General features: G+C 49.5%; 1 protein-coding gene across 2 annotated transcripts; it reads right to left on the reverse strand.

The window, feature by feature from the left end:
* Positions 1 to 323: 323 nt before the first annotated feature.
* Positions 324 to 12,452, reverse strand: TBC1D21 (TBC1 domain family member 21). 2 transcript variants are annotated; one of them, XM_037835370.1, is made up of 11 exons: positions 12,387 to 12,452; positions 7,834 to 7,935; positions 7,614 to 7,717; positions 5,609 to 5,703; positions 4,961 to 5,071; positions 4,750 to 4,850; positions 3,715 to 3,811; positions 3,275 to 3,375; positions 2,252 to 2,368; positions 710 to 793; positions 324 to 356 (listed from the first exon to the last, which is right to left on the reverse strand). In XM_037835370.1, the coding sequence occupies exons 1-11, from the start codon at positions 12,450 to 12,452 to the stop codon at positions 324 to 326; spliced, it is 1,011 nt and encodes a 336-aa protein (XP_037691298.1). The 2 variants fall into 2 exon arrangements, with proteins under 2 accessions (XP_037691298.1, XP_037691299.1); XM_037835371.1 differs by lacking the exon at positions 7,834 to 7,935 and having other exon boundaries at positions 12,393 to 12,452.
* Positions 12,453 to 15,615: the final 3,163 nt, after the last annotated feature.

A 15,615-nucleotide genomic window follows, 5' to 3' on the forward strand; every position in this document is an offset into this window, starting at 1 on the left:
CCAATGCGGAACCACGGCAGCCTTGGAAAACCCTGTTACAGAGGAACGGCTGACCCACAGAACCTCCTCCCTCCATGGCCTTCGCCCTCCCCTTCTCACGCACCAGGCCTCTTCCTGTTGTTTGGTCCTGCCTCTGCCCTCACATGGGCCCCCAGCCCCCTACTGTCAAATGAGACACACTGGGGCAGTCGGCTGTTTCCGTTGCGGCTGTATTACCTCCCCCCTCCCCCTCTGCCCCATCGGCCTTGGTCCTGACTCCACGGCTGAAGAACCACCCTTGTCCCGTCCACTGGGGACATCTGTTCATGCAGGTGTCAGCATCCTCAGAGGAAGAAATCCTTCACTGGCTGCGGAACCTGGGGTGGGAAGGATTCCGGCAGGTGTGAGGGGGACAGACATGGGCTGCTTGCTCTCTTGTTCTCTAGTTCACCTGGCCAGGGACATTCTCCTGAGCTCCTGGGTGCCCGGCCCCATGCCCAGGGCTGCAGGGAGGGACTCAGGGAAAGGGGCTGTGGGCCCTGTCCACAGGAAGTGCAGTGTGACATAAGCACTGAGGAGACAACGCAGAGCCACAAACAGAGGGGCTGGTGGCAGAGGACGTGGCACAAACTGTGTCTCTGAAGCTGAAAATGCCAGGCACGGCCAGGGCTTGGGCAATCAGGGAAGGCTTCTTGGAGGAGGAGGATGACAAACAACACAGACAACTTACGTCCTTTTGGATGAGCTCAGCATACACCACACAGGCAGCGGAGATCAGCTCGTCGGCATTAAGGTCAATGAGATTGTTGCAGGCCTGTCCAGGGAGAAGGGTGGGGAGGAAACGGGTCTCCCTGGGTTCTTGGGCATAGGCCACTGCTAGAAGCTTTGAGGGAAGGAGGCGGCTGCTCAAAGCCATGACTGGGGCTCACCTGCTCTCTCCCCAAGCAGCCTGGCACAGAGCCTGAAATTTCATCAGTAGAACTTTACATTTACCATCTAGAGAGTCCTGGGGTTTCACCAACTGTCTAGGGGACTTCCAAGGAGGAACTGGGGTTAGGCATCCATTTGTGTTTTGTAATTAGGGTGCCCCCTAAGATGTTTTTCCTATATTAGAGCAGTTGTGGGTTTATAGAATAATCATGCATAAAATAAAATACAAGTTTTCCATGTACCACCCTATTAAGATTTTTTTGAACAAAGACTTTGCTTTTACAAAATGTTGAAAAGCTCCAGGTCTTTTTGCCACAGGAGGATCCTAGGGCCAAGGGGTTTGGTGTGAGGTGGCCAGTGCAATGGTTAAAAAGCACTGAAGGCCTCCTGTAGCTAAATAGGAATGATGATGATGATGATAATTAGAGACCCTTGGTCTCGAGCTTGTCGAGAGGCCTAAATGAGCTAGTCTATTAAAAGTGCAGAGCTAGTAAGCCAATTTGGCAGGTGAACTCACTGCCCTCCCCTCTACATGGGACCTGACTCCCAGGGGTGTAAATCTCCCTGGCAACGCAGGATATGACTCCCGGGGATGAATCTAGACCCAGCGTCGTGGGATTGAGAACATCTTCTTGACCAAAAGGGGGGTGCGAAATGAAACAAAATAAAGCTTCAGTGGCTGAGAGATTTCAAATGGAGTCAAGAGATCACTCTGGTGGACATTCTTATGCACTATATAGATGACCCTTTTTAGGTTTTAATGTATCGGAATAGCTAGAAATAAATACCTGAAACTACCAAACTCCAACCCAGTAGTCTGGACTCTTGAAGATGATTGTATGACAATGTAGTTTACAAGGGGTGACAGTGTGATTGTGAAAACCTTGTGGCTTGCACTCACTTTGTCCAGTGTATGGATGGATGAATAGAAAAATGGGGACAAAAACTAAATGCAAAATAGGGTGGGATTGGGGGGAGAGCGTGATTTGGGTGTTCTTTTCTACTTTTATTTTTTATTCTTTCTGGTGTAAGGAAAATGTTCAAAAAAAGATTAGGGTGATAAATGCATACATATATGATGGTACTGTGAACAGTTGATTGTACACCATGGATGATTGTATGGTATGTGAATATATCTCAATAAAATGGAATGTAATTAAAGAAAAAACAAAAAAAAGTGCAGAGCTGGGCACAGTAGGTGCTCACGCACATGAGCAGTCCTCACTATTACCACCCAGGACAAAGGAAGGACAGAAGCTCAGCTCCCTGAGCCTGGGTCCTGTGGTGTGGGCTGGAGTAGGGGCGTCGGGGGCCTCCAGGGGCCCCCCGAGGGTGCTCTCACCAGGAGGATGTCGTCGCCAGTCATGCTCTCCTGCAGCACCCGCTCGCGCACCATCTGCAGCATGCTGTAGGCCACCAGCACCTGGAAGTTCCTGCAGGGCTTCCCGGACAGCAGCACCTGCGGGTGGGGGCGGCTCAGCTGGGGCCTGGGGCCCGAGACTGTGGGTGCCCTTAGGACCATGAGGTACCCTCCGGCACATGCCCGGGGCCAGCCCCTGACTCGCTCATCCATCCGCTCATTCCCTCACTCAGGATCTGCTCCCAGTTTCCTCCCGGGTTCTAGGTGTTGTGCTGGCTACTGGCAGACTCAGGGAGCTGACTGAGGGAGGCAGGCAGGAAGGAAGTGGGGAACCGGATAACTAGCATGGGAGGGGAGTTTTGCCACAGCAAGCCCGGATGGGAAGTCAATCCAGGGGTCTCGCGTGTTGGTGGTCCTGGTCTTGGCTTGGAGGCCAGTGGGCCAGGAGGAGGCGAGGCAGATGTGAGTTGATGCACAGGGGCACCGAATGGCAGGCAGAGGATTTGGCCTGGATCCTGCCAGCGGTGCCGCCCCCTGGGCAGGGCAGGAGGGTGGTGGGCATGTGTCTAGGGAGGTTATCTGACTGGGCACTGAGGACAAAGGACTGCTGGTGAGATCCGTCCTTGGAGGCTCTGCCTTGTCAAGGAGAGAGGGCTCACCAAGGAGACACTTTGGGGGAAGTGAGAGCAAGGAGAGCCCCGCTTGGGTGGGACATTGGAGCCTGAACTGCAGGCCCAGCTACCACCATGGGCTGGGAGGTCCCTTCCGCCCTGGCTGCAGAAGGCGCAGCCAGCAGGGAACTATTGTGTTGGATTGGATTAACCGGTTGATGAACTGATGCTCTAGCTTCCTTCAACAAGGTGGGAATGGGGTCACTGGCACGATAAAACCCCAAGCTACTAAACTCCAACTAATGCCAGAAATGAAGGGGGTGGGAAGGAAAGCAGCTCCCATGCTGCCCACGAGGTGGGCTCTGCCCCGATGGGCCCTGGCTGAGCTCCTCACCTCCCAGAGCCTCCAGACATCGTCGAAGGACTTGAAGGCGCGCTGGAAGCAGAGGCAGAACCAGGGGAACAGGGACTGTACGGCCCCCGCGCCCTTCCCTTCTGCGGGAGAGAAGCAGAGCAGAGCACCGGCCGGCGAGGCCATGGTTGGGGAAAACAGAGGACACTCATGTGATAAAGCAAAAATACACAGATGAGGCCAAACCACCAAACATGCGAGAACACTCGGAATATACAGACATTGTGGCTGATTCTTTTCCAGCTGCCCTTGGGGACTCTTTGACGTACATCTTCAACTATCCAAACTCCAACCCATCCAGTAGAAGCAGAGAAAACCCTGTCCCCTTCCTGCATGATAGGGCACGGCTCCCAACTGGCTGGTTCCATTCTCCCTTCCATGCCCGCAGGGGGCGAGGGTGGCAGGAGGAGGGGTCCACTCACTCAGGTGCTCAGCAAACACAGGGTCCAGGAAGGTGATCAGGTTGTTGAGCATGTCCAGATTCTTGCCCACCCCGATGCTGATGACACAGCTGTGTTCCTGCACAAGATGGACGGACAGGAGGGAAACCGAGTCCCCCTTGGCTTGAGGGCACCAGAAGGGTCAGCTGGAGTTGCCAACTCCCCAGTTCTGGAGGCCCCATGTGTGCCCAGCTCTGGGCCAGGCCCACGTCTCTGTGTGAGTCTGGTTGCCTGTGCATGTGCCTGTGTCTGTGATCTCTGTGTACGTGTGTCTCTGGGTGTTCGTGTGTCCTTGTGCCTGTGGGCACCTGTGTGTGTGTATGTTTGCATGTGGTGGGGATGGAGAGATGTCTTAAGTGTGGTTCACAATTCAGTGAGCTCAGCAATCCACATTCCCAACCCCTCCCCGCCCCCCCGCCACCACACACACACACACACTACGGATCAGAGGAGATCCAGACAAGGAAAGAGCAGCAAGTGCCTTGTGGCTGGGTGGAGGAGGGGTGGAGGGAGGGCTCTGGGCAGCCTCTCACAGACCATGAGGAGATGCTTTCTAGGGACAGTGTTCGAGGGAACAGCACCTTCAAAAGCCCCCACTCTGGACAGTCTGGGGTGCATCTGGGGAATACTGAGTCCCCTGGTGTGCCTAGTGTGCAGGTTATGTGGAAGAGAGCAGTGACAGGCAAGACTGAAAACAGAGGCCTTGAATGCCTGGCTAAGGCTGTTGGGTTTTATTCTGGAGGACGTGCAAGAAGGTGAGCCAGGAGGGGGGGCCATCGCTGGGTCTGGCCAGTCATGCTCTTCCAAGGTCTGCTGAGAGTTGGATCCGGAACATCCCTCCGCCGCCATTCTCAACTCCAACGCCCCCAACCCCCTTAGAACACCTCCCACAGTGTGAGGCAGAGGAGACGGCTGTTTCAGGACTGGAGGCTGTGGCTGGGGCTGCTGGAAACTGCCCAGCCTCAAAGGGTTGTTTAGGGGAATCGGGGGGACCCTGAGCTCAGGCCCAGCCCTTACCGTTTTCTGGAGGAAGAATTGGAAAAGCCAGAAGGTCTCATGGTCATGCTCCACCATCAGCTGGAAAAGCATCACCATCTCGTGGAAGCCCTGCTGGTACTCTGGGGCGGAGAGGGGGCCAGTGAGAAGTGGGGAACAGCGGAGCCTGGGCTTGGGCAGGGCCAGGTCTGGGGAAGGAACTGGCTGGTGGGAGTTCAACCCTCAGGCTCACCTGCCTGGGTGTTGCAGACATAACTCAGGAGCAGGATCTTCTCCAGTCGCTTCTTGTCAATGAGGACGTTGCCCAGGGGGTCTTTGTCGTAGAGTTTCTGGATGTCGCATGCTAAGTTTGGGGTAAAGGACAGGTAGAAGGCCCCGCATCATCTCCAGCAAAGGGGTCAAGGATGAGTTTATCCACTCCCTCCCCCCACCCACCCCCTACACACACACACAGGGCAGGCCTTCAGGTATCCTGGGGAGAGGACTTGAAAGAACCCTCAGCTCCTCTCCCCTCCAGTGTCTACTCTTCACCATATCCTGAGCTGCCTGGGATCCTTCTTCACCTCCAAATCTTTGGCCAGGAGGTACCCTCTGCTAGGAATGCCCACCCCCTTCCTCTTTGCCAATAAATCCAACCTAGTTCAAGGTCAAAGGATGAAAAGAGGACGACAAAACATTGAGAACATGTGCCCAGGGAACACAGGGAACACAGAGCTGGGGGCACCCGGTAGAGACTGGTGGGATTACCAAGGTTCAGCCGGCACAGTTCAAGGTACCGGCCAAGGCAGCTCCCAGGAACCCAGGACCCATGCCTCCTTGGGAATCGCTGGGAAGGGGGAGAGGATGGCTTCAATCCCTCCTCTCCCCGCTCTCTGCTCACCAATGTGATTCCGAGTCTCTATGAAGTTCCGGTGCAGGTTCTCCAGAAGGGGCTGAATCTTCTCGTACATCTCACATAAGGCCTGGTAGTTCTTCCTGGGAGAACAAGACTGAGGCTGAGCAAGGCAGCCTTCTCAGTCAAGTGAGTGGGGAGAGCTCTGAGCAGCGGCAGCTGCCAGGACCAAGGGGGGATACGGGGGACAGAGCCCCCACCTGAGATGCTTTCCCCCCATCTCCGCCTGTGCCACCCCTAACCATTCTCTAATGTCGATCTGGGAGGCAATAATGTCCTTCCAGGAGGTGGGTTCTGTATGCAGAGAGCCGTGCTGGAATCCTGGCTCTACAACTTAATAACTGGTTGTCTACAACTGGAGTAAAGCCTTGGACAAGCCATTTCCCTCTCAGCTTCTGTTTCCTCCTCTGCGGATTACCTGCAGGAAAGAACACTGGCACCTACTCTCAAAATGGGATGGACCAGATGAAAGGGTGTTACATGCCCATCATTAGAACGTGCTTAGGAGGTGGTGTGGTTGGATGGTGGCCCCTCAAAAGATGTGTCCGTGTCCTAACACCTGGGAGCTGTAACTATGACCTTGTTTGAAAAGGGTCTTTGTTAAGGATGTAGAGATGAGATCATCCTGTATCACCCAGGTTGGCCCTAAATCGAATGAGACTCCCAGAGAAGAAACAGAGAGAAAAGGAGAGGGCTGTGTGAAGACAGAGGGGGAGACTGAGCGATGCAGCCATAAGCTAAGGAAAGCCTGGAGCCACCAGAGGCTGGAAGGCCAGGGAGGATTCCCCCTTAGAGCCCTGGGGGCACGGCCCTGTGGACGCCTTGATTTTGAACTTTGGCCTCCAGAACTGTGAGAGAATTCATTCTGTTATTTTAAGTCACCAGCAGCTGCAGGACCCCAAGACAGGTGGATTCTTGCCAGGGCTCTTGGAACTTGGAGCCCCGTCCTGGCCCTTGGGCATGCTCCTAATTCAGTCCTCACAACCACTCTGTGAACTGGATTATTACTCCCTTTTTAAAGATGAGAGACTGAGACATAAGCAGCAGAAAAACCTGGCCAAGTTCAACCAGGGTGTAAACGACAATGCTAGAATTCAAACCCAGATCCCAAATCCAAGGCTGTCCACTTTCAAAGGCTGTGTGTTTTCTACTGAACCACAGTGTCCTATCATGGCACCCTTGAAAGATCCAGGAGGGCTGCTTGGAGGAGGAATACTGTTCGAACTGGGCCTTGAAGGATGGGTGGGGTTTTGATAGGCAGATGATGGGGAGGCCATAGTGGCCTCAACCAAGGTGGAAGAGGAGGGTAAAGGTGGTCTGTCCCGGGGCAGGGTGGGGAGTGAGGAAACGGGTAGCCCATCCGGCAGCTGGTGTGGTTGCAACATGAGGCACGGGGGGGGGGGGGGGTGATGGGGTGCAGTTGGGGGTGGAAGGGGACAAGACTGGGCGAGGCCTTGGGAAAGAGGCTGTGTTCCTTGAAATGTCCCCAGTTATGCCACTGGAGATCTTTAATCTGAAGACATGAGCAGCCCAGACTGGGTTTTATAAATCTCCCCCCTGGGCCCTGTGCACAGATGTGGGGCATGGGCAGTGCGGTGGGAAACTAGTCCCAGGAGGCAGCTCCACCAGCTGCAGCTCTCCAGGGGGAGACAGGAGGTGAGTGGGCGAGGGTGGGAGGAGGTACCGGGAGAGGGCAGGAGAGGTGGCCCAGGGCCCGCTTCAGAGGTGGAATGCACAGGCCCTGGGATGGACGGGAAGGTTGGGGGGAGGCTGCTTCTGAAAATCGGTGGGTCCATAAACAGAATGAGAGGCCCAAGCTGGGCAGCACCTCCTGTGCACTGGGCCCTGGCCATTTGCACCGCAGGAGTTGTCTCTCTCAGAATGAGTAGTCTGTTTGGGGAAAGAAGAGCGAATCTGCTTGGCTGGGGCGGGCACCCCCTCCCACCTGAGCCGTCACCCACCCTCCCCCGACAGAAGTTCTGGAGTGTTCTACCTCCTCGTGCTGTCCACCGTGAGCCGCTCATCCCGGGAACTCTGCCACGAGTAGTAGCCCGTGAGGAACTTCCATGCTTCCGTCCTCACGACAGGGTGCAGACCCTAGAGTAGGGGTGGGAGGTCCTGGGCCCTCGAGCTGCCTGCCAAAGGGCCCCTCTCGACGCCACCCCCACCCTCTTGCCCACCCACGGCCCCAGTTCCGGGTAAGGCGCCCTTACCCTTTCCAGGATGTTAACACAGATGAAGTCCCGGGACTTAGCTAAGTGACCGTTCTCGTCAAAGAAGCTGTCCCATTCCGTCTTGTCAATGGGCGGCTTTCTCTTTGCCTGGAAAGGACAGCCATCAGCCTCTGTCAGGAGCCTCTGTCTTTTCTTTTAAATGTGATTTTTAAATGATATACCCTGGATTTTGCAATATGAATCAAAGTTCACAGCCTCTCACTCTGGAAATCTATCCTAAGATAATGACTAAATTATATAGAAAAAATGCTGTATGCACAATAATTTTCATTGCACATTACTTACCAAAATGAAAAATGCAAGCACTCTAAATGTTCTGCAATAAGAGAACAGTTAAGTAAACTATGGTTTATATACTCAATGGAATATTGTGAGGCATATAAAATGATGCTTATAAGGGATGAATAATAATCTGGAAAAATACAAATGTTAACAGAAAAAAGCAGAATACAAATCCGTACATTTATTATCTATGCTCTCTATGGCCTATACTCTTTATATGCATATGTTATATATTATAAAAGAGTATACCATATATGCTCTATTATATAGTGTATTAACCACTATAAAAAATTCTACATTAGAAAAAAGACTGAAAAGAAATAGACTACCACCACCCCCCCCTAAAAAAAACCACAGTGATTATCTTTGGGCAGTAGTATTATAAGTGATTTTTTTTCCTTTTTATCTTTTAAAAATCTTCTATAATAATGTATACTGCTTTGATAATGGAAAAATACACAATAAGCACTTTTTGTATTAAATACAGTAGAAAAACAAAACTGTTTATCATAAGGAATGATTTCTGATTTAGATGAAGTGTGTACATGTGTGTATGTGTCAGAAGGTAAATGAATACACTGCATGCAAAGTAATTCAAAATGCTCATAGAATAACTAGGAGTTAGGGTTCCTTTTGCAATGGGGCGAGATTCCTTTCCTCCTAGTGTATTCCCTCCCTCTGGAGAGAAACTTGTCTTGGAATGCCACTTTGCAGACCTACAATGTGTTGACGGAGCATACTGGGCAGCTGACCAGACAGGCTTGAAAAATGCTCTCCCAACTTTTCATTAATATACACCTGAATATGCACACTGTGGCTCAAATTTAAATTTGCATATAAATCACCTGAGAATCTTCTGAAAATACAGATTCCAGTACAGTAGGTTTGGGGTGGGCCTCGAGGCGATGCATTTCTAACCTGCTTCCAGGTGATTGCTGATGTTGCTGAGCTTTCTAGGCCTCTCACTCAAAGTTTTTTTTGTTTTGTTTTGTTTTTTAACCAAGAATGCTAAACCAGCCTTGCATTCTGGGACAAACCCTACTTGGTGATTACATATTATCCTTTTATATATCATTGGATTATATTTTCTAGAATTTTTTTAGAATTTTTGCATCCTGTTCATGAGTGCTATTGGTTTGTAATTTTCCCTTCTTGTAATATCTTTGTCTTGTCTTTGTATCAGGATAATGTTGACCTTATAGAATGAGTAGGGTTGTATTTTCAGCTTCTTAGTTTTCTAGAAGTGTTTGTGTAGAATTGATATTATTTCTTCCTTAAATGTTTGGTATAACTCACCAGTGAAGCCATCTGGGCCTGGAGTTTTCTTTGTGGGCAGGTTTTTACCTACATATTCAATTTCTTTATCAGATAAAGGGATGGAGTCAGAAGAAATTATTTTAGTTTTATACTTTAAAAATTAGAGATTTAGAGGAACAAGACATTTTCCTTCTAACTCACTTCAAAAAATAAAAGCACATAACACAGGAAATAACAAGGAAAAAGTTTGAAGCATTAAAATGATAGAAATCCAAACAAATCAATTATGAAAATAAATGCATCAAATTCTCTTATTAGTTATAAAAACTTAGAAAATAAAACTGCTCTAAGAAACAAAATCTATTAAAAAGAAGCATTGGTGATATGCCAGGTACTGTTTTAAGTGCTTTATTATATCAATTAGTGTAATCCGCATAACTACCTGTGAGGTGTGTTGTTACTTCACCTTTACAGATTACAGGACTGAGGACATAGGAGGTTAGAGTATCTGAGATCACACAGCAAGTAACAGTGGAGATCTGAGCCCAGAGCAGTTTGGCACAAGAGTCAATGCCACCAGTGAGAGTAAAACCAAAGATTTATAGTTTGAATAGAAATACATGTCCTATAAAAACTGCTAACAAAAGATATACCTTAAAATCAAATACCTTAGAGGTCACACAATGAAAGGGTGGCATTATTAGAAGCCAAGTAATATGCACAGCACAGCATCATGAAAGATCAAAACAATAAGGCAGAGATAATGAGAAGCATCACAAGAAGGCATCTGATGAGTGGTTGGAGAATTTGCATTACTAAACCTTTACCTGCAACAATTGGCCATTTGCCTACCTTGCCAGGGCTGAATTTGTTTCTAAAAAGTTACTGCCTCCTCCTTCCAGGAAACTCCATTCCTCTACTCCCACCACTTCCCTGTGTCTCCCCAAACCTAAGCAAACTGCAGGCCACCCCAAAGAACATCTAAACACTTGCTGGCAAGCCAAGGATCTGCACAAGAAATCTGTTGACCTGCAGAGGACCAAGGGGAAAACGTTCCCATGGGCAGGCCCAGCACATCCACATAGCCTAGTGCATCCACCTGTCTATGCCAGAAATCAGAGAACCAGTATTTGGGGTCCTTCAGAGTGATGAAGACTGTCGACTCTATTACCTCTTAAATCTGTCTTCATCCTCCCATATCATCCCATTCCTTGCTCCACCAAACCATGATCCCTGCCCTACCCTCTGGGTGCAATGACGTGGTAATCCAGCAGGGGAAATACACAGTCCACAAGGTGCTGCGTGCCCTTCAGCTCTGCAGTAGCTCCTTTCCTAGTCTTTTGGGAAGAACACTGCCAGGTAGGGCATCTGTAGAAGCCTCCCACAGTTGAGCAGGTTAAGGCTCTCCCCCAGCAAACCTGGGGAAACCTTGGCCATGCTTCCCCCGGAGAACGGGGTCAGGGGATGGAGCGGGAGCCCTAAGTGGCTCAGTTGCTCTAACGGCTTCCTGCTGCCAGAGACCTTGGCTGAAGGCATCCATCTCCTCACTCCAGTTTTCCTTCTTCAACATTGGATTAAGGACTTTTTTCCATCTTTTCAGTGAAGTAGAAAAGCCACTGGAGGACAAGGAAAACCTTGTATAAGGGTTTCTGGTGCCAGGTTGCTCTGAAGGCCCATGGTGACAGCTTCCAATAAATCTTGGGAAGGGTTGTTGATTCTGCTTAAGGTTCTCAACCTCTTTGCCACTCCAGTTCACCTTAGAGACAAGACGGTCCCAACAGAAGCAGCAGCTCACTGTATCAGTGATTCTCACCCAGAGCTCTGGAGGGAGGCCCAGGGAGGGCAGGCATATTAACATTGAAGAGGGGCACGCGTGCAACTTGAGGAAGCTACCCAGCTGATTGGTATATGCCCAGGTGTGCACGGAGTGCATCAGTATAGCAGGATGGTTAAAAGAATGATTTAAAACAGTGGTTCTCAAAGTTAGCCATGCATCAGAAACATCTGGAGGGCTTGTTAAGACACAGGTTGCTCCCACAGTTTCTGATTCAGGTCGGGCCCAAGAATCTGGATTCCTTACAAATTCCCAGGTGATGCTGACCCTGCAGCTTTGGGAACCCCACTTTGAGAACCACTGGTTTACAAGCTGGGCTCTGCAGCCCACCTGCCTGAGTCTAAATACCGGCTCTGCCACTTACCAGCTGTGTGACCTTGGGCAAGTAACTTAGTCTCTGTGCCTCAATTTTCTCACCGGTAAAATGAAGATAGTAGCAATGTCTACCTCGTAAAGTTGTGATGAATGTGTGACTATAAATAAAGCATTTAGAACAGTCGTTGTACAAGTACCATATGAGAGTTTATTTTATTATTACTATCCTCCTCTGAGTTCAGAAAAATTAAAAGAGATATGAGGAAAATTCTAACCAAGGCCTAGTGATAATCCACAATAAAGGAACAACATTGAAAACTCATGGGGAGAGGTGCCCATTTTGCATTTCTGCCTTCTGTGTATCACTCTCTTCATCACTATGATGAATGGGACTTGAGATTGGCTAAGGTCATTATAATTAGTCATCATGATTTTGAAAAAGAGAGCGTGTGAAATGTTTATGACGGAGGCCGATTTCTAATGAGTAAGTGTATCTTAGTAACTGGGCTGGGAACCACCCACTAACATAAGCATCACCGCCACCTGGCGGCAGCACATCAAAATTGTTGGCAAAAGCACCAAGGAAAATTTATCAGCATCTTCAAGGCTGAACTTGCCAACGTGAAGTCCGGTGAAGTTAGAATGCCCCATCTTGGGGAGAAGGGAGTAAACTGGCTTGGAGAACGCGGACCTGGTGTTTCTTAGTCCTGTGGTTGGTGCTGACGGTGAGGCCAAGCTACTCCGGGCCCTGCTCTGCCTTCCAGGCCCTTCCCACCCAGCAGGGGAAATGGCCCCAGCGCAAACCAGAGGCTGGGGAGGGAGGGACTCAGAGACGATGGAGGACACGCACCAGGATGAAGGAGGCTGACCGCCTGGCAGAGAGGCTGTTTTCGGGAGAGAGGGTGGTCATGGCCCCTGCTGGCTTCTTCAAAGCAGTCTCTGACCAGAGCTCACGTGGACCCTTAAAAGATGCTTAATTGTCAGGGAAAGGTGATCTTCCTTTTTGAAGACGAGAGCATTCCCAGGAGGAACTGGGCCTCCCTGACCACCCAGCTATGCTGTCACAGGCCCATGGAACCCTCGTCACAATGACTTTGGAACACGGGAGTGCTCATCTCCACTTACAGGAGCCAAGGGGACTAAAACTACCACCCACCCTGAAAAACCTTGGTACGTACAGGATGTGCCACAGAGGCTGGGCTCAGAGGACCTGGGGATCTGGTGGACTTCCTGGGAGAGGCAGGCCACAGAGCCTTTTTCTCTATCTCCTGCTCTCCCTCCTCTGAACTCCATAGCTTGTTATCCTACCAGACCAATGCCCAAACTGGATGCCTAGAATCTGAGTGTCAGGTTCCTTGGGCACCACTTCCAGAGAGTCAGAATCAGTATGTCTTGGATAGGGGCCTGGGAAACTGTATTTTGACAAGCTCCGCAGGTAACTCAGATTCAGTGTTCGAATGGGAGTTTTCTGGGGGTAGAGATCAGTTTTATTGATCTTTGTATCCAGAGCACTTAGGATTGTGCTCGACTGTTTGAATGAATGATTTAATTGAATGGAAGAATGAATGAACTGGAGCATCTCTTAGAGCTCATCTCACTTTCCTTTTGGTATGAGTTGCTGAGATTTCTGTATGTGCCAATCTCCCCTCTGACCCTGAGTTCCCTTGGGCCAGGGTCAATGTCTGATTCTTTTGTTTTCCCCTCCCAGCGTCAAGGCCACCACATGGCACCTGGTAAGTGCTCATTATTTGTTAAATGAGTGAGGAGTCCTTTTGACTCCAGCATCACCAATTCTCAACCTTAAGCATCTCTTGCATTTCTACTCAGGTCCCAGCCATTAGAGCCATCTGGCTTTAAAGTATCCTTAGTCATTAGGAGATGAGGGTAATTAGACCAACCAAATTGGAATCGTGAGCTTGGAGCTGGAATTTGGACTCTGACCTCAAATTTGGATGTTCCCTCCACTTGGAGCCACTGCTCCCCAGCCGTGAAATCGAAATACAGTCAACCTCTGGCTTGCACGTCCTTATTAACATAATGAATCAGCACCAGTGTGGAAGTCTTCTGTGGACACATGTTTTTGTCTCATTTATTGTTACTATTCTGCTAGCCCACGGCTCCGCAGGAGGCCTTTTAAATCAAAACGCCTTATTATCTGCCTCCCTCCACCACCCCACCCCAACCTGTCAGCTGCCCCTAAGTCTTCATGGAGTGGGAGGTGGTGCAGCTTTGATTAGGGAAGGGGTGGAATAAGACCAGGCTGGCTTCTCTCATCAGGGGTTCTCAAGAAGCTTCCAGAGCCAACGTTTAGAGCAGGAGACCTGGCATGGGCATTACTCACCATTTGGAATTATCCGTGCCTCTGTTCCTCTGCATTAACGATGCAAGCAACTGAGAATTAGCTGTGATTTTTCCCAAACAAGATGAGTATCAGGAAGGGAGTGGGAAAATCTGGGCTCGAAATCCAGCGTGGCTTCTAAAATGAACATGGTGGGCACAGATCACCTGCTGAACCCCTTTCACCTCTGGTTCCCTATCTTCCAATTGTGGATAATACGACTTCCCCAAATTAGCCAGGATCGTTTCATCATGTTACTAAAGCCTCACAGTAACCACAAGGAGGCTGGATATTCAAACAGAATTGCAGAGCACTGCACTGAAGCAAGAAGGGTTTTTAATCCTCTCTCCCCACCCCTTCTTTTTCTGATTCCTACAAGTGATTTATTTGCATGTGTCAATCTTGGTTTTTTCCCAGGGCTTAATAGTCCTGGTTTGAAGCTGTATAGACCCCCAGAAAAGATCATGTTCTTTTAAGCCATTCCTGTGGGTGGAGACCTTTTGTGGGTGGGACTTTTCGATTAGGTTATTTCAACTGAGATGTGACCTACTCCATTCAAGGTGAGTCTTAATACTTTACTGGAGTCCTTTATAAGAGGATAAAAGACAGGAAAAAAGCCCCAGAGAAGATTGGAGAGAAGGACTCACAGAGAAGCTAAGAGAGAAACTAAAAGAGGGAAACATGTAGAAGCTTAGAGAGGAAGCCACTGAAGCCAGAAGCTGGAAGCAATGAAACCCAGGAGAGAAGGGAGAGACCAGCAGATGCTGCCATGTGCCTTCCCACGGGACAGAGCGTCCCAGATGCCAGCAGCCTATCTTGGGGAAGAAGGTATTGTCCTGTTGATGCCTTAATTTGGACATTTTCACAGGCTTAGAACCATAAACTCATGAGCTAATAAATCTCGATGGTTAAAAGCCTGTCCATTTCTGGTTTATTGCATTTCATCAGCTTTAGCAAACTAAAACAGGTCCTTATCATGTCCCTTTATTTACTTAATTGTCCAAGTTCTTTAGATTCCCTTGTATTTTCTTTTATGCATTCCCCCTCTTTGTGGCAGGAATGAGGTTTTCTGTTTTAAATGTCCATACATTGGGATTCTTCAGGGCACAAGAATCCCAGGATTGAAAATATTATTCTTGGTGTTGGAGAGTGGGTAAGGGTTGGAGAGATCTAGAATTTGCATATAAAGAAGCCCTGGGAGGGAGCAAACCACCCAACCCCATATTTCCTCTAATGAATCAGGTTGTTCTTTAGATGAGGGGTTGTGGTGGTGATGAGTGCACAGACTTGAGGGGTACCTGGAGAAGACCCTCTAACCTTCACACATGCAGCGATCATGCAATGAGAAAGTTTGTGGGCTTGGATGCAGAAAGAACTGGATTCAAATCCTCACACTGCCACCATCCAATGATGTGACCTTGGTCCCATCTGAGTCTCAGCTCCTCCTCTGTGCAATGAGGGATGAGAACACCTCCTGGAACTAAGGGGACATGAAGCAGTGCAGGTCAGTGTCTGCATAGGGTCTGGAGCCTGGGAGGCAGCCAGTGAGTGATAGTTCTTATAACCTCAGCATCACGATTGTTATTATGAATCCCCAGGACTGGACATCAAAATCTCTATGAATGTTCCCTTCTGTGAATTGGACTTGAGTCGAGGCTTGTAGAAACTTCATTGCAAAAGTTCAGAGCTCCTGTGAGTCATGTGGTTCCTTCTTCTCTGCACTGCTCTGGGAACC

The sequence above is a fragment of the Choloepus didactylus genome, chromosome 4, assembly GCF_015220235.1.
Source record: "Choloepus didactylus isolate mChoDid1 chromosome 4, mChoDid1.pri, whole genome shotgun sequence".
NCBI lineage: Eukaryota > Metazoa > Chordata > Mammalia > Pilosa > Megalonychidae > Choloepus > Choloepus didactylus.

Coding starts and splice junctions, on each gene's coding strand:
- TBC1D21 (XM_037835370.1), bottom strand. CDS start 12,452: ATGACCACCCTCTCTCCCGAAAACAGCCTCTCTGCCAGGCGGTCAGCC. Junction 4,851..4,960: donor TGTCTGCAACACCCAGGCAG/GTGAGCCTGAGG, acceptor TCTCCGCCCCAG/AGTACCAGCAGGGCTTCCAC. Junction 2,369..3,274: donor ATGTCTGGAGGCTCTGGGAG/GTGAGGAGCTCA, acceptor CCCCACCCGCAG/GTGCTGCTGTCCGGGAAGCC.